Source organism: Cheilinus undulatus, linkage group 2 (assembly GCF_018320785.1).
Source record: "Cheilinus undulatus linkage group 2, ASM1832078v1, whole genome shotgun sequence".
NCBI lineage: Eukaryota > Metazoa > Chordata > Actinopteri > Labriformes > Labridae > Cheilinus > Cheilinus undulatus.
The window spans coordinates 40,356,056-40,375,614 of record NC_054866.1 but is presented as its reverse complement, the minus strand read 5'-3'; the positions used below and the strand labels follow the sequence as shown (position 1 = coordinate 40,375,614).

The following is a 19,559-nucleotide window of genomic DNA, read 5'->3' as shown; positions in this document are numbered from 1 at the left end:
CTGGGGTTCTTTTCTCACCCACTCTCCCTGGTTTCTGACTCTATCCACTGTCCTATCCCTGGTAATAAACATTTTAAAATTATCTCAAATTATTGTTACTGATATCAAAAATGATAACCAAGTCAATCCAGATAGAGAATTTATGGTAAGTCGGGGACTTTAACCTTGAGGCAGCCTCAAATCTACTGTACAAATGAGCAAGCTCTGGATCAATATGGTCTCCTCATAATTTATTTCCTTCAAATACAAACAACTTAGTATCTTATTTAAGGATTAAAGATGTGTTTGTGACATTCAGTCTTAACAGGTTTACCTCTTGGTGGATCTGAGATGTTCATGGTCAGCAGCACTATGGTGAACTCATCTTTAGAATACATAAACCAAAGGAAACTTGCACAAGGACAAAGAAGAGACTTCATTTCTCAGCAGTTGAAACAAACATGGGTAGGAATACACAAGTTTGCTTAGGAGGTTTCCACGTTTTTGTATTTGTGTTTTAACACATTTAATACAATTGAGCAGTCACTCATGTATATTTTTCACTTAGCATTTTGTTTCACATCATGCACAGAAAATCAATATGCCAAAGAAAATTCTACATTTTTATTCACCTTTAAAAAACAAGTAAGAAATTACAAGCACATCTCATGATATGACATCTTCTCAACATTTGACATCTTTAATATTTAGTATTAAACAGCTCTTTTATTTTTTTACATCACTGATGTTCAGCAGAAGGAAGACAGCTTCTTGCAGATTCTCACAAATTTGAAGAAGCCAAAATGAAAAACTTTCTGGCTGATGTGGGCAAATTGTGGACACAATAAAAACAGGCTTTTCTTAGGTATTTTTGTATAGAAAGGAATTTTTGCTCTATGTGTTTAGCTTGGATTAGCCCTGACCATGTTTTCTCCTGAATATTTTCTTTGATCTGCTCATCGTTATTCTAGCCACCATTGGAAACATTGATGTGATATCCTTAAAATTTCTATTTTTGGAAGTTATAAAGCAATCTGTATGGAATGAACATAATGAAATAATACTATAATAGGTTTAAGCAAAATAAATATAGCAGAAAATTAGGACTGCTGTGCAGATACACAAAAATTAGAAAATATGTTAAGATAATTTTAACTGTTAAGCGTTAATACGGGAAATATGCAGCATTTTAAAAGAAAGATAAATAGCTTATTTCGTCAGCGTGATGTAGGCTGATATTGAGTTTCTCCTTGTTAAATTCTGTTTAAAATTCCATTGCATTAACAGTTTAATAAACTTGCTCTTTGAAATTATTTTGAGAATAAAAGTGTGCTGAACTTTAATTTAACAGATGATCAGCAAGAGGAAACACAAAGGGACACTCGTTTTGTCCGGTTGTGGCAGCTTAGTCCAAATGATGAGCGAGCGTAACTGATGACGTCAGTGTTTTTTATTCGTGCGTCTGATACGTGAGCCAGCGGTCAGTCTTCTGTCCACTTCGACTTCCTATCCGTAAAAAATAGTGAAAAGTCGGATACATGTCTACGCCAACAGGAAGAAAGCGTCTAAAAGCAGGTGAAACTGCAAAACAAACATAGTTAGCGGAATTTTAGCCAGTGTTAGCATCAAATTTGATTTCCTAAAGTGCTAGTTAACAGCCTAGCTAGCTAATTCACTGAAGTTACAGCCGTTAATAGAGGTAAAGCTAGCTAAAGTTGATATTTTTCCAACCGAAATAATACAGTATAGATAGCTTACTTTAGCCCTGTACTTCATGTATGAAATGCTGCCTAAATTTCTCTAACACCTCACTAAGACGTATTCCTACACTAATAGTAAAGAAAAACCTACTTGGTCACCAGTGGACTAAAGCAAAAATACGAACTGTTGAACAGCTTACACTTAAGCGAACTCTTCAATGTGTGGAAACTCACAATCTTTTATTAAGCGCGTCGCACTGAAGCTGTAACTTCATGGCTTGACATTGAGATGCATAGCTTGAATGACAGGTGAGATAATTGGGAGCATAGGTGTAATTAATGACACTAATTAAAGGACTGCATGTGCAGGTGTGTCTGATGTTTGACTGACGCTGCTGCTGTTTTCTGCTCACATATTTAAATATACAGAGCTGGGCAGACTACCAGACTTTCATACTCAAGTGAAAGTACAGTCAAATTTTGCTTAGGTCAAAGTAAATTTCCTGGCGTTTGAATTTTCTCGAGAGAATGTAAAAAGTAATTCATTTAAAGTTTATTAAAATATTGAATACTAGGTTGTTGAGGGGTTGTACAGTAAAATATGAACTTTCCTTTTTGGCAGTAACAATGTGAGAATATGAATCCTCGGCCAGGTTGTTAAGGAAAAGGCAGACCTTTATAACAAAGTGAAATGCAACAGCTGTTTTTGGCTTGTGCTATGAAATTATTTTATCTCTGTATGTTACTGACTGTCCTGTCCAATCACAGCCAAACAACAGGCCAGATCCATGCCACTGACACAGAGCCGGAGCCTTCAAGATGAGTGTAAAATGAGTACAGCTACCCTTATAGAGACCTTGAGTGTGAATATACTATCATTTTATACATGGATCATTTCCAATCTTTTGTAGGATCTTTAGTCCTCAAGATTATGATCATCATAACATCATTTGTTTAGAAATGTCTCTTTGGATTTCAGTAGCCTTTTATTGTATTTCATCATTCAGGCAGCTGCTGTTTGTCATTTGTTTTTTGTTTCCTGATTCCTCTTTTAGATGCCAAACGCTTTTTTAACAAACTATTCTCCTGATGCAGGTCCAACACTTGAATAGTTGCAAGTATTTGTTTTTTCTTTTTTGCTCAGTAAACGGTATGCAGGGGTTTACCTGGAAGTTTTTGATCGACACCTTTTTCTGCTACGCACCTGTCTTATGAAATAGCTGAAAGTTAATAACTGGACTATTTACCACAGCAACTAAGAGAGAGCATTGAGGATTCCATGAGAAATTTGTTTTATTTATTTGTTAATTCTTAATATTGTTATAATTTTTTCACCTGATGCATCTTCATTACCTGTACTTCAGACTATATTAAATGCTGGAGTTGTAACATGGGATTGGTGCTTTCTATTTTAAGACAAGGTTAAGTTTACTCACAGTTGACAATGTCATATGACTAATATACCTTTTGGACAGCAGGGTGTGTCCTTCAGCTGTAGATCCTGTTTCAAGTTGCTGCATCAGCTTGTTTTTTTGTGGAAGTTGTGGAATTCTTAGGGGGTATGTAGCTGAGCTCCTGGCTGTGGCGACCTTACCCTTGATAAGGGGGATGACATTTTTTTCATAGAGTTGCAGAAATGATGGCAACACCTCACTGATATAGAACCACATTGTACAATTTTTAGTAGTAGGCAGTAGGTAGTGACAAAATGGTCAGTCAGTTTATGCTGCATTTGCACATTATAAGCATGTTGCTACAGTGAATAAGGTTAAGGCAACCTACAACACCTCAGCAGGCCAAATCTGTGTGTATTATGCAAATGCATTTGTTAAAAATCATGAGACTTTAGAAATAGGCCATACAGCAAAAAATATAATCATCTGAATAAAATTAAAAATTTTTTGGATAATCTATGCACAAGTACTTTGCTTGAGCCAATTCATTTGTAAAAACAATTATTTTTTTTTACTTAGCCAATATTTAGAGCAATAACTGTCAAGCTCTAGATAGCATTTTCAGTTTTGTGGTGTTTTATTTAAAGCATTTCTATCTAACATCCATTCAACTCTCATCCACAATAGAATTAGTCTCTCTCCCTTCTTTTTTCCAGATTGTTTTTTGGGGAATTTGAAATAATTCTAATTACTTTTTGTATTAGCGTGGTATGCTCTCTGGTGCTTCAGTAATATCTAAGATATATTGTGATTTAAATGCACAGCAGCCATGGTTTTTATTGAAAGCTCTAAAGCCAAAATGCAGACAAATAAATAGAAAAAGGAAACTGCTGCACTTGGGAAATGTGAAATCAAATTTTTTTAACTCTGCGATTTTTACTCAGTGCACATCAGCTTTCCAAGAATGCAGCTCCTGACAATGTGCATTATCGAAGCAATCCGTCTCCCCTTTTCTTTTTATTCTCATTCTCATCCATCGGTTTTCCTCTCATTTTTATTTTTTTTTTCTTTTCCTCCGGTTTTCCCTCCCTCTGTCATTGCAGATGGACCATTTGGCTGGAGAAAGGGAAGAGAGCTGTGCCAGTTGTGAAGGTACAGCGGAGGCAAACGGAATAAAGTCACTGAAGCAGTCGTTGGAGCAGGACTTGATCTCAGGATACAAAACAAGAAGACAACACGGAGGTGCAGATACAGTACAGGTAATAACTTCAGAGTTTGTGTGATTGTTAGGGTGATAAAAGTGATCCACTTTAACCTTAGATGAAGTGTGACTTCATGACTTCGCTGTCTTTTTATAAGAAAATTGAAAGCACTTTAATGCAAGATTAAAGTTTGACATTAAATTTAAGGCTGTCAAGCTTTGAGACTTTATGATATGAACAATTTATTGTGAAACAAAGTTAAAATTCTCAGAAATGCTTGCTGTCAAACTGTTTAGCTCTACTGAATAAATCTGTGTAATCTGTTTGATTTTAATCTGGAAATATAACATGAATGAAAAATTATGCTTAGTAATATTAATTGTCCCCTCTGACCCCTTGCTTTGTTTTATAAATGGCTGAATGGCTTTTCAACTTTAGTTAATATTCTGCTGTGCGCATATAACTCATAAATAATACAGTTTCTCTGCAGAGGGGAGAGTGTCTGGGGCAACCCTGACCATTTGTTTTTATTAAAGAATTATGTGCACTAGATGTCAAGAACATAAAGACAAATGTGCTAAATATTTTTGATAATTTTACATGAGTACATGAGCTAATTAAAAGAAGAGTTGATTTTTGTGATGGACAGCTGAAAATCTTGAATTGCATCATGTGTAGACAAGGTGCAACTCGATTGTGTAATCAAGTGCAGTGTTGACGTAATAAAAAGCAGTGATTTTCTGTTTCATTCTCCATACCTCTTAGATGTTTAATTTTAAAGCTATTACACTATTTTGTTACCTCCGCCAATCGGAGGTAGTGAATTGTAGCAAGAATACTCATGATGCTGGGAGGAATAGAGGAATATTCACACTCTGCCATGACTTCCAGTCGTCCGGTGAGACCATGGGTGAGACTGTCAGTGCATCTGTTGGCACCAGCAGGCAATGCTTCCACCATGATGCTTTGCCTCACCGTGTTTCCACCCCACCAGGGAGGGAGTAATCGGCGAATGCCGTGGTGGGGAGCACATGGAGACAGATCCAGGATTCTTCACCATTGGGAGATAGGGCTAATGGCGGAGGTCTGCGCTCACCAAGTGCTTTTCTAGTTTATACTGCATTGCATTTTCAGCCGTTAGAATTTATATTGGAGATGAGGATGAGATAGAATCAGTTATTATAGTGTCAGTCAGAGCTTTACCTACATTTGACGTAAGCAGTTTCTTTGTGAGGACACCTTTGGGGACAGTAAAGATTGAAATTTGTCTAAAGGTAGGATATATTTCTGAGAAGTTGCTGATGTATCACTACGTCCATGGAGATTAAGTCTGTGTGTGCTGATACAAATGTGGTAGGTATTTAGATTAAAACATTTTGCCTAAACCGTAACCTTTACTTTGTACTTCCTCTGTACTTTTCTCATTAAGATATTTTTGTTATGAGAGACAGTATCACACATAGTATACACATAAACATTTTACTTTTTTTCTTTGAACAAGGTCTACGATCACAGTCTACAGTAAACATAAGGTGGGTTACTTATTCCTTTTCAGAATGCAAAACTCTTTTGTTTACTTTTACTCCTTCCATCAGAGTAAAAGTGAACAAAGGAACAATAACAAAGTACCCCCCCAACCATACCAAGGAGTGCCATCTGACACTGCATGTGCAAAGTTTAATTGATTATTTAGCTCTGCAGAAAGGAAATCAATGAATGCCAAATGTTCTTAAATTTCAATTTCAATTTAAAATTGATCAAACTACCGATTCCACTTTGCCTGGCCAAAGATGCCAAAAGCCAGGTGATCTTATTAGACCCTTATAGTGTATCAAGAATCAACTGCCCCTGAGGTTATTCATAACAATCTGCTATTAAGTTAGAGTTTACTTGTGTCAATGTTTATTTGCTAGACTATGCAAGAATAGATAAGAAATTGAATACTCAGGCTATAGTGTATTATGAAGCATGTTAACAGTTGTATCATTAAAATATGATTAATTGTTTAATTCTTTTTGTGGTGCCTGGTGCAAATGTTGAACACTGATATTTAGTGCTGAACATTTAGTTAATTAAACCAGCCGGATGATTTATCTTTGCTGCTAGCCCTGTAGCGCCACATTTTGTAATAACGCCGCATTATGTAATAATGTAATACATTTTCAATTCATTATGTAATAACGGCGTATTTTGTAAGCCACTAAGCGGTTAGGGTTAGGGCAAGGTAGTAGGGTATACCCTGGAGCCCACCTTAAGTCCTAGGGTTAAGGTTAGGTGTTAAGTCTAGAGCCCTGAAGGGGGGTTAGGTTTAGGCATAAGTCACTAAGTGGTTAGAGTTAGGGCAAGGTAGTTGGGTAGGGCATACCTTGGATCCCACACTAAGTCCTATGGTTAGGGTAATTACATAATGCGGCATTATTACATAGTGTGGCGCTACAAGCCCTCATGAGTTTAGTAGTCTCATATTTATTTCTTTTGAATGGACTGCTTCTCCAGCTAAAACAAATGTTAAAACCAAAGAAAAATGTTATTAATAATTCATTGTCTCAAGTCTTACTATAGTTCTTGTTTTCCCCAGTATCATATGGTACCATGACCTCAAGGAGCCAAAGCAGTGTACAATATGGAGCGCTTCGAGCTGGTGTAACTTCTCCCACTGTCCAGCTCCTTCTTATTCTCAGCAGTCACCTACTCAATGTCCAAGGTCAAGGTAGGAATTATTTTTCTTCCTAATGCAGTCTTTTTCTCCAATGTGGTTTCAAAAGAGAGAATCTGCAAAGATGAGCTATTCATTTTGTTTTGAATAAATCATCGTGAATCTATAGATAGAAATGTAATAAAAATCGATATTTGTCAGATTTTTTGTAAGGCTGCTTTTAGTTTGACAGAGAAACACACAGATTAATGGCATTTTCACTGTAGGCATGATTGTTTCATTCTGTCCCAGAGCACGATTGCTCCCTCCCCTCACTAGTCTTCTTTCACATTACTGAAAATGTCTTACTTCAACAGCTCAGAGGATGACATAGATACAGATACAGCATTTTTTGAAAAGACAGGAGATGTTTAGAATGCCTTGGTGCTCTGTTTGCTCAAAAGTACACTGTACTCAGGCATGGTTATGTTCACACCTTCCATGTACCATGCACAAGTGCACATGTATTGTGCCAAAGGCTAGCTCTTCAAGCAGGTTTGGGTCCATACTGATCATTTAACCTGGATTTTGGGGTCATGTGTGCTCTTTAGGCATGGGTTCCTTACCTGAAACAACCCAAAGACAGGCTGATTTACTGATGAGTGACTAAAGAGTGTTAACATCACAAGATATCATAAATACTTGAAGACTGTGGTGTTCTTTGTCGCTCCAGTGTTATTGAAATAATGAACATCAAGAATACTGTGAATAGAAATTTACAGCTGTTGCATATTTTTTAAAATCTACTACAAAGCAAAAAATTAGGCAGAGTATATATTAGTTAAGCCTTAACATTAGGGCCTTCTCTTTTCACATTTTGGTGTCTTTTCTTCCTCCATTCATGTCATTTCCTTGAGTCTTAGCTTCACCCAGAGAGGCACTGAAAGAGAGATGCGAGGAAGAGACAGGAGGAGAAAGGAGGCACAATTTAGACTGGCCACCCACTACACAATTTTTAAATCTGAAACGATTTTAAAAACGTGAGAGATCACAGACATAGGACAATTGTGAATGGTTTTTTCATCTTTAATCCTCTGAACGCACAAGCTAGATATCTCAGCTAGACTGTCAGATCACTGGAGACCACACACCTGTGACCTGCCCACGACCTTGGGTGATCACGTGACAAACACAGATGTCTGTGGATACCCTCTTGCTGTCCCTCCACAACAGGCTGCTCTGGCATGTGTTACAGGTGCAGCAAAAATTATAAAACAAGGGAAAGACAGAATGAAATCCTGGCTGAATGAAAGTACAGTTTTGTTTTTGGTTGTGAGTGGTGAAAATATGTATGATTTGGCTGACGCTGCCCCATCTGCTTGCTCTCATTGGTTGTTGTGGGTACTCCATCAGAGACAATATGACCTAGAATCATAAATATCAGACATGCTTGATGTTTATGATTCGGGGTCTTGGAGGCTACAACACGATTCGGAGCAACAAAATAATCATGTTGACACTCAAAGAGTATTCAGACAAATAACGGTTTGCGATGTGGCTCCACTACGGATACATCCCCACGATCATCAGGGGAGGCAAATCTGGCCTCAAATTGGGCTTAAAATCACGTAGCGTGTGGCCAGCCTTAGTGAATGAGAAAACCTTCACTTCACAGCCTCAGTCTGAGTGACGTCAGGTACTGATGATGATCAGCTGATTACTCACATAGCCTGCTATGCCGACCTTAAGCAGAACCCTTGTTTAAAAAAAAAACACGACATATCAGTGCAAGTGAGGGTAAAAGGCGAGTATTATATCTTTTCTAAGCCACATGGATGCTTTGAGTGGGTTTAATTATTTCCAGTATAATGATAATCTTCTGTGTGCAAGTGTTGTAAAATTAGTGTTTTTTGTGTTTTTCCATTGAATGGAATGTTTTTTTTTTAAATCTGTAATACCAGATATGACTGCTGCTGCTGCATTAGGTTGGGATTGATACTGAGTGCATCTGACAGCATTTTAAAGATCTCTGTCCAATAAGTCACCAGAGCAGGGCATGAGAGTTAATTGGCAGGGGTAGTATGACACCTTTCACAGCTAGCATTTAATTTGGGATAAATATTAGCACTTTTTTTGAGAAATTAGCCTGATGGAAAGCTTTTAATTGTGAAGTATTTGTTTTGAAGCAGGAAGTACTTGTTATTTTTTTTATGAATGACAAGTGCTAACAGTTTGGAATAGAAAGTCTGTGAATCAGCTGCCTGTAAAAGGTGTGTGTCAGAGTTATGCAAAGTGTGTATTCTTATTATCATTGGCCAGCTGGTAGACACTCACTGTCACTCACTGCTACATCTGTGGATCACAAGTGGAACTGACGTGCGATAAAAGCCATGAGCAAAACATTATGGCAAACTTTTGGTTTGACAGTAAGACCAAGGATAAAGTGCTTATATGCACATTAAGCACACATTGAACTGTGTTGGAAATGTTAAATTATGGTAATGATACAACAGTGACACCAACTCAGAGACTTAGTTTTTAAAAAACTCTCCTCCTGTTACTACTGGTGCCAAAAAGGCTATAAACACTAAAGGTATGAAAGTTATGATGATATATCTTTACACAAATGACAGGGCATCTTAGTTATACTGTATATTCAAGGCAATATCACATAAAATTATCAAAAGTATCCTTGTATTTGAATATTATCAACAGTTTAGAGAGAGGGAATTAATTCATCAATTATTTTTATTAACAAACTTAACGTAAGGTAAAATCAAGATGTAAAATGTGCAAATGTATGACATATCACATCACACAGAGTAAGCTATCATTTTGTTGACTGAACTTAATCCTCATATCCAAGGGAGACAAGGCCACTATGCCCTCTGCTGTCAGAGCACTCCACTGGCTTCTATCCCTCCCTCTGACTGCTTTTATTTATAGCATGGCAGGGTTTTCCACACTAACAAGTGACAAGGTCTCAAAATACACACCTGCACACAAACCCACACCTACACACGCATGCAGCACAGTGGTGCCAAATTTCAGGGGTGTTAAGGGGCAGTAACAAGGTTAATGCATGAGAATTGTGAGTAGTGTATGCAGACCTTATAAAATGAGCCCTGATTAATGGGCCTTCTCTGTGGCATATGCCAGAGTGAATTGTGAGAGAGGACGAGAGAGGACAAGTGCCAGACCTAAAAAAAATAATACACTTAACCTAACAAAATAGAAAAAGGTAATCTGGCATTTAAAAAAAGGGATTAGAATTAAAGTCCTTAGCTAAAAGTTACCCCCTGACTCAGTGTAGCTAAACATATGAATATAGGGAGAACTTAAAATCTAGATCAACAAAATTTGGATCTTAGGTTCATGTTTTGTGCGGAGAGTAAAGATTAGTACATGATTTGGACTGATGTTAATTCTGTAAGAGGCACTCTTATAGAAGCTTTAGGACATAATGTAGAATAATGAGGTACCCTTTCACCTAGAGGGTATGACTTTACCACTGTGTAGTCAACTATGATGCCATTTTTGTGGCAGACATCTGGAAATTGATTAAAAGCCTTTTTAATAGTTTCCCTTGCTTCTATGCTTTCTGCTGAGGATATGATATTCTTGTCAAGGTGAACTTTCTGCCCGCAGACACAGGAAGGAGAGTAAGCTTTTCTCACTGCTATGTCAGATCAGAATTTTGACAAGTCAAATCACTGGTAGAGATAAATACTTATTTATATACAGAAGATATCATGTGACTGTAAGACTTGCCTGCAATTTCCACATACGACTGTGGCACGATCCACATGAATCGTGCTGTGGAGCAAATCACTCCCTCTCTAATCAGTTGGAGCAGTTCCGATGTCCACCCTGTGGCTCCTTGGAGATACACTGCAGGTCTATTTTCAGTGGTGGCCGCTGCCAAACTGCGTCAGTCTACATAGAGCGGATCGATCCAAACGGTCGGAAAAATGTGCGAAGTGTCCAGTCAACTTTAAAATACAACACAATGCATGGACTCCAGATCATGAATCATCACTCTATATCAACACTACATGTCATCCTAAAGCTTGAGCAAAAGGCCATCAGGAGGACAGTGAGTAACAGAGAGACAACAAAAGTGAACTTTTTAGGTAAAAAGCCCCAGAATTTTACATGAAACCACAAATTCTTTGTAGCAACCATTAATCTCTTAACTCCATAATGTACTCAACCACGGCATTAGCAATCAAGTCGTGGAATAATGTTAAAATGAACGGCAAATCAACCCCAAAGAGGCAAAATAATCTGCAGTTCCCCTGTAATCTCTGGCCTCTTTTCTCAAGCTGATCAAGGCTGCGCTGCGCTGGGTTGCATAGCTCTATAGACACGCTTCCGGTGTGCGAAGTTGCTCACCTTCAGTCAGAGCAAACCCGCAACACTGCAGAGACGGTTGTGTGGAGATTGCAGGTTTGGAGACTTCAAATAGAAACTTCACAAAACTGTCATCATCTTGATGTTGATAAGTTGATAACTCAACTAGTCAAATTGTGAAGTTCTACCAAGCTGACACTTCATTAAGGGCCAGTGTAAATGAAAACGTTAAACTGATGAGTAAACTTTGATTGAAATTCAGTGCATGTTAATAATAAATCATTGGAGAGCGCTTGACTTGCTTATTCGTGTGTCTCATTTTGTGTTAATATACTTAACCTGCTGTATACTTTGTGTAGCTGGTACAGGAGCTGTAGAACTCCTGAGGTGAAGTGATATTGTATGTGTTGTGAAAGTCCCAGTGATGTTGTTGTCCTATATTGTCATATAATGCCTCTATCCAATCAGCTTGCTTGGCCAGAAGTAGCTGCTTTATAAACAAAACACCATTCTTGACACACTGTCTGTGTCTGTCTGTTTGGCCTATGACAGTCTAAAATGTGTGGGAATATTTTGTCAGCACAGTAATAACAGTCATAAAACTGAATACAGCTGTTTGCTGTAATCTGCCAAGCCAAAATCTCTGTGCAAACATTCAACTTGAATTATATGTGAGTTATATCCTAGATGGACTGGACATCCCCGGTACAGCACTGGAGGTACTTCAGCTGCTTGTGCCAAAAGACAACTCTGCTTTATCAGCAGCTGTGGATGCCTGCCAACCACCTTGCAGATTGATTTTTTTATTACCAAGAATAAATGGATATTGAATCTGTGAGTAACGCAGCAGCCTGGCAATGAAGACGCTAATGTATTTGAGTCCAGCACTGGGAAGTAGTTTGACAGCTAAGCTGATTCTATTAGGTGTAGTATTTTACATTTACACATTGAAAAGTGCCCAAACCTGTGAGTAGGAACATTAAGAGGCCCATTACACTTGCAATAGTCATATTTTCTGACTCTCTCTGTAAGTACCATTTGATTTGTAAAACTTTATTCTGGTGTTACACTAACAGCAAGTTTAACAGTAAATGGTGTCAATTTATGTGAAGCCCATGTCTTCAGTCCTAATACTATTTTGATGAAGCAATGAACTGCTATGCTCCTTCTCTCTACTGCATGTTATGTAAACAGTTGTAATTTTTAATCCATGTTCTCAGTTGAAGTGTAGTAAATAGCATTTGGCGTGCTCTAACTATAATGCTCTGAGAGAGTGGGGATGGCTTTCGTGACACATTCCTGACAGCTCACTGTCTGCTTTAAGTAAAGCAAAGATGTGCTGATATCTGGCAAACACACTGGAGGGCTCAGACTGAGCCAGGATACGACGACGACGACTATCATGCCGTTTTGTCACTGCAGGCGTCGAGTTGATCCTGACACCTGAGCCAACATTCAAAACCTTGAGAGAGCACGGTAGAAATTGAAAGAGGAAGTTTTTTTGGCACAGAGGAAACAGTACTGCATACTTGTTCAACACGTGTATTAACTGAGTCCTTGCTCTTTTGACACAACCCACAGGCACCACTTTCTCGGGCAGATTGTAAATGACAAAATACAAAAAGCAACAAGCATGAGTAACAGAACCTGAATATCAAACTCCCTGTATAACTTAATGCTGCCTCATGCAAATACATATTTCTGAAAATATGATGGTGTGTCACATTTTTAGATTTTTCAGTGTTATGCACCATGACAATGCATACCAGTATCAGTCGAAAATCTTCAATATTATGATACAATACACAGTATAATGTACTAGGAGCTGAATGAATGTAAGTGATGAGGGAAACTATGAATTTTATAATGACTGTGATGAATAGATTCTGCCAAATGTGGCACATAGTCCATTGATTTTGGTTTGCAACACTGAAAACACCAGTGGAAAGGGCTGATGCATCTTTTAAGCATGGATTAAGAGAAGAATATGACATATTAATAAAAAGAGGGTATGTTTTACTTTGATAAAGGTAAAACATATTTCACTGTGTAGAGTTGTAGATCATGACTTGGCATGACACTTTCTTGTATTTTGAGGAAACTAAGGAGTGGTTACTGGGTAGTTTATGCTGACATGGTCTTACAGAACAGAGTCACTTACATTAACAAATTAAATCATACAATTCCCCTCTCTTCCATTTATTATAATCAGCATTTTCTGCAAATGTTGATGTAATTTCCTCTTCACAATCCATCATGTCAATGGTGTTGTTCAGATTAAACAAAACAATGAGGCGCAGATCCCACTATCACCTATTTACAAGACCTCATATGACTGAAGAAGTACTTTGCATTTTCTTATGGGCTCAAACTGCCCCTTTCAGTTTGTAAGATTTTTTATGGATTATGTTGAGCCGGTAAGGATGCAATGAGCCAAATTTCTCATCACACTAGATGGCAGTATTGCTTTGTGTGAACAGTGCAGCTCATCTTTCTGCTCTAGGTGGGAACTATAATGTGTCAAGAACACTTAAATTAATCAACAGTTCTTATGAAGTGATTTCAGTAGTCTGTCATTGATTTAATCTGTTTCTTGTGTTGTTTTTTTTCTTCACGTTGCTTTTGATTTTATTTACGTCTTCCAGGGAGGGATTTGCTCCTTTAGCTTCTTACTATTATTTTAACTTAAGTAACGGAAATTATGGATTTTATAGCAAAATATTTGCACAACATTGTTAAGAGTTTGTTGGATTTTGTGATTGCAAGACCCTTGGGGCTGCTGTGTCTACTTTTAATGAAAGTGTAAAGCAAAAGTCATCTAAGATTCATTAGCCTGAGCATGGTTGTTGAATTCAATTGAAAACAGACCCTCAACACAGCAGGGGCTCCATTACAACACAAATGACTTAAGAAAACCATCTTTTGAAAACCACCATTTAGGGAGTTCATTTTGGATGCCTGGTTGAACTTGCTTATTCTGATAACCTTAATATTACTGAGGCACAGATATCAAGCTGGAAGAGTTTTTGTGTCAGTGTTTATTCAAGAAGGCCTGGGCTGTGGCTACTGTCTCATTAAAACTGCTTCACTCTGATTTACCAATGTACAGGATCATGAAATATTACAGAGAGCTATAAAAGGCACAGCACATCTATGGCCCAGGACAGAATAAAGGGAGCGAGCTCCCAGTGGACTATGTCACAGTCACAGCTTCTGACTCCCTATACACAGCAAGCCCCATTAAGTCTTAAATGTCTGGCTTTATGTTTCCCACCAGCACTACCTTTTTCTCCATTAAAATCACTATGATGATAATGTTTTTTCCATTTTACAAGAGAAAAATAATATAAATGTGACATACATTAAGTTCAGAATATGAGGTTTTGCCCTCTAAATTTAGGTCCTGGAGAACTGGGGAATGACAAAGACATTTGAATTATTTTGCAGTATACCCAGAGCAAAAAGCAGACAGAGAAGAGACAAAAATTAGTCAGAAGAAAGGAAAAAATGTTTTTATAGAGTACAACTTTAGAAATTGTAGTCAAACTATCTTGTCCTTTAGTATGTGAGCTGATACATCATCAAGTGTCCACAGTTGTTATTGAACAAGTTGTTAAAGAGATGTTTGTTTCTATCCTTCTCTTTCTGTCACTCCCTCTATCCCACTTTCCAAGCCCAATACATTCAAAGCATTTGACTGTCCAGTGTAAGTGTGGTTCCACTCAGGGTTTCTGACTGTGATAATATACATATTTTTAACACTGTTGGAAGTTAAATGTTGACAGCTGCTCATCTAATCATGGATTAATATTACAGATAGACAGTTGTAACATGCAGTTTTTGTTAAGCGTCTTGAGATGATATTTATTACAAATGAGTGCTATACAAATAAGGGATTTCTTCTTCTACGGATGTAGAAGTGCAGACTGCAGTTCTCTAAGTGTCCACTGTAGGCTTAAGCCTCTGGAGTTAGATTCACAGCCAGTCAAATATCCATGTTTTACAAGAGAAATAGGTATGTTTGTAGCCTGGTTTAAAAAAAGAATGTATAAGAATAGCTCACATCACTGGTTCACACTGTTAAGAGGGTGAAAGTCTTCATAACTCATCTATTGGGATTTTCTGAAGGATAGCGGTTTATCATAATACTGATGTGCAGGCGTTGTGTAGCTGTTTGTCGGGAGGCTAAAGACATGCCCTAGTGCCTCAGCTCTTTGCCTAGTGATGGTGTGACAGAAAGTTAATTTGGTGACTGCTGTTGGCAGGCTTCAAAAGTCCCCTACATTGACCTAATGGTTGACATCACCAGCCCACAAATTTCAAATAGCACATGCCAGAAGCACCACTCCATTATGATCTGCTCAAGGTATTCACCATGTCTGTTTTCAGCTGAGTCTTCAGACTTGGCAATTGACAGCCTGAATGTCTAACAAAAGATGCTGCATTTGGTTACATTCAGGGAAATGTAGGATCTAGCGCTTTAACAGTGCTGTAGAATGGCGAAGGGAATGTTTGACACCTGTCACCTCACTGTTCATCAGTTTTTTAAAAGGTTGTATTATCCACTGTGGGTCTAGTTTTCTTATTGGACTGAAAGTTGTTGTTGTTACTTATTTGTTTTTTTTTTATTTATTTGGATTCAACATGAGCTATAGGGCCTATTTTATCTGAGGTCTGGAGTTATAGATGAATGGTGATAACTACACTGAAACACTGTTGCTAACAAAGAATAACAATTAAGCCAAAAATAATAATAAAAAAATGTTAGATGATTTGGTTGCATTTAGATGTATCCCTTTTTAAAATTAGGAACAGCATATTTTGTTCATGTTGCTGTTGTCTTTCATTGTGAGCATCCAAATGTATGGCAGCCACATGCCTATAGCAAGGAAAGCTTGATGATTAGTTTGTAGCTGGCCTTTCTTTAGATGAAGTGAACACTTTCAGCCATAATGGAACATGTGACTGTGGGTTGACCTGCCTTGAGGGAAGAGTCGGAGCTGCAGAGGAAAAGGTCCAGCGCACCTTGTCATCCCACACAGTGACCCTTACATTGTGTACTCTTGTGTGATGCCCTTTCTCCCTTGAGAGGAGCCCAGATGGCATTCTCTCATCGTGATCCTGTAGTTATTCTAGCTGTAGACTCAGGATTTGGGAATATCACTCCATGCCCTTGGAGAGACGATCATTAAGGAGATCTGTTTGATTTTTGAAATGAGAGCCTGTGCCTGAGCCTGTGCCAGGTGATGCTGACTATGCATTTGAGTTTTTTCTGTGCTCACCAGTGTGGTTATAAATTTAGCTGTGCCATTGGAGTGGGAAGAATCCAGATGTCCTTGACGTGGGAGAGTTTTTGTCCTCTGAGTGTGGTATTGGTGTTGTGGTAAGGGGGTGTGTGGCTGCGTTACTGGGTCCTGCTCTGGCAGTAGCATTGACACTGTTCTTCAAAGTGACATCTATGGGAGGGACCTTTCACCAAATGCATCACGGTCTCATCAAGTGTTGCAGTCTGCCCAGATTAATGGGGCTGAGAGCTGATTATGCAGGGCTGTACATCATGTCTGTCTTACTGCCTGCTGCTCTCTCTGCCTGTCAATGATCCTCTCTCCTATATCCCATCCCGCTATGGGAAAAAGCTGAGGGTGGCACTGTCGCCTTCAGCTCAAGAGACACCTGTGGTTTGCCACCCAGACTTAAGTGAAATGATAAAGCTGAGCATTTTCTCATCATTCTCTGGATAAATTACAGGCAGAGTGATATATACATTAAGAAACATTGTGGGGACAAAGTGGACGTAAGAGTTTGTGGAGTCATTCTTGAAAATGTGATATTTTTAGAAAAAGGATGACAAAGCCATCCTGTATGAGTTGTGTGACAGCCTTGTAGTTGTAATTCACACTTAGACAGACAGTTAAGTTTAAAGTGTAATTAAATGGATCGGAACTGCTAATATACAGTTATTTTACAACTCCAAAGGCCTTAACTGCTGAGTTGGGCTACCTGCATGTGTAAATTATCACTGTCGCAGCACCCTGTGAGCCCAGCCCCATGTGGGGGGATGGATTAATCTTCCCAGCACATTATTGAATGTGTTCCCTTGCTTGGGAGCAGCCGATAAATTGTGCTTGTCACAATGGCCCTGCACCTGCTCTCCATAGCCTTGGAATTTCTAACAAAGCATCACATTTCTGAACACAGCACTCCAGGCTATAAAAAAATGAAGTCACAACATGGATAGAAAATGCTTGAGGAAGCTAGCGGAGAGGGTTGGACTAGGGAGGAGGAGGGGTGAAATACATGCCAGCTGGGAATACTATCCCAATATTTGCTTTACATCATTTACTTTATCATGCCTCATGCAAACAGCTGTGTTCCTAACCCCCCGTTAAAAAAGATTTCAAAACAACATCGTACTGAAATTTTCAATGATAAAAAGATGACCAGAAAAATACAAACGAAAGTCCTAAAATTATTCTACAGAAAACCCTTCACTTGATCCCACCCTAGAAGGTACACCTGTATAACATAACACAGTCCTGTACAACTGCCAATAAGCCATACCTTTACTTTATTTTTGTTTTGAGGAAACATATTGTATCTTCAGTGCATTCTTTGATCCCTTCCCATAAGAAATAGTAGCTTTATTAAATTGTAAATGTACTTGAGCTTATATAGCACCTTTCTAGGTGTCTGACTACTCAAACACTTTCTCCACCACCCCTGACTCTCCCTTTGAGAGACAGCTGACTACCTACTGAGCCACAGTCACCTCATATACAGCCCCTGACTAGAGCTATACACCTATTTAGCTAAAGGTATTGAATTTATAACAGAAAATGTATTCAACAGACATGTTAACTTGCCATACAATAATTTCAAGGACTGCATGTTGTTGTCCAATACGTTGTTGTCACTTAGCTTTGATAGGACTGATTTCCACAGTTTGTATACAAACTCCTACATCTTCTGGGCATCATAACTGTTACTTCTTCCTATGACTTGAATGGAAACACAACCCATGAAAATCTGCTGAGCAGAATAAGGCAGCCAGCTCAATCTGATATGTTGAAATGCACATCCACAATGAATATTTTACACTTGGAGGCAAAACCAACTGAATCTATGAGCTGCTCCAACCAACTACTTATTATTTTTATCCACGCCTCACTGTATGCTTTCCAATCAGCTATTCTTATCTTAATCAATACTCTCGAAACTCCATTAAACTTCACAAAAACTTTAAAGTTCATAAATGATTTGGATATGTCATTTTTCCACAGATTCTGTCTTTTTGTTTAGATGCTTGATTCAAACATTTCTCATCAACAAAGCATACTTCATAAATTCATTGAATGCATGTCTTTTAACTTCGAAATGCTGCTGTATTTCAGTCTAGGACTGATGTGGGTGATGTAAATTACATTTTATAGCTTCACCAATAGGGGGAGCTTGCACACTTACCATCTTCACACATTCTGTTTAGTCCTTCAACATGCATCCTTATTCATGTCTGACTTTACATCCCTTTTTACGGCCTTTACTTTACTCCCCAGATTAAAAAGGTCATGTGCAGAATATTTTCATTGCTTCTGTTTGTTTTGCCACATAAGTTGTCAAAGGTCTTAGAGGCTCGCACAGCAGTGATTAGTGCTCTTTAATGTTAAGTCACTGAAAATATCGTTTTTCCCAAACAAGACCAATGACAGCTGTTAAATGAATTTCACTACATCTCCCACTCAATCTTCACCCTTGTCTTTGCTGTCTCTTTGTTTTCATTCACTCACTTCTCACTCTGTCTTTGCTTCCTCCGCCAGCCAACACCCACCCCTCACTCCCCACCCTGGCTGCGCTCATGCAGTTTCATCCCTAGAGGTGAAGAGCAGACTCCTATAATTACCCAAGTGTCTGTGAAATGAATCATTGGGCGGCTGATTGAGCTGCATGATGGGAAACATCCATCCTGAGTAGTACGACTGAGTGTTCTCAGCCTTCTACCTCATCTCTCTACTGATGCCCAGGGCTGGCACGTGTGCATACTCAAAGCCACTGCTGAGAGAGACAGGGTGTGGTCTGCAACCGCTGCATGCTGTAGCAGACATCATGACCGCTGACAGGGAAATGTAGAATTCATGAACGCTGTTACATAAACAGCACTAAAAACATGGGGATCTACTCTTGGACAGGGTGGCTCTTTGGAAAGGTCCCATCCTGCCATGGGAATGGAAGCCCTTCTTCAGTTCAGCTGTGTTTCTGTGCCACACAACGGCAAGTGTTCCAGTATTAACAGAAGGGGGTG

The 19,559-nt window shown here is 38.6% G+C and overlaps 1 protein-coding gene across 16 annotated transcripts in view; it reads left to right on the top strand.

The window, feature by feature from the left end:
* Positions 1-1,239: 1,239 nt before the first annotated feature.
* Positions 1,240-19,559, top strand: part of robo2 (roundabout, axon guidance receptor, homolog 2 (Drosophila)) — a 438,879-nt gene continuing 420,559 nt past the window's right edge. For 12 of the 16 annotated variants that reach the window (XM_041802995.1, XM_041802980.1, XM_041802927.1 and 9 more), the window contains exons 1-4: positions 1,240-1,554; positions 4,177-4,332; positions 5,777-5,807; positions 6,854-6,985. In XM_041802995.1, coding sequence (XP_041658929.1) covers positions 6,868-6,985 — 118 coding nt within the window. In that variant the 5' untranslated portion in view covers positions 1,240-1,554; positions 4,177-4,332; positions 5,777-5,807; positions 6,854-6,867. Of the gene's footprint in view, positions 1,989-2,447; positions 2,505-4,176; positions 4,333-5,776; positions 5,808-6,853; positions 6,986-19,559 lie in introns of those variants that run through there. The other 4 variants (XM_041802884.1, XM_041802894.1, XM_041802876.1 and 1 more) reach the window with 4 other exon arrangements.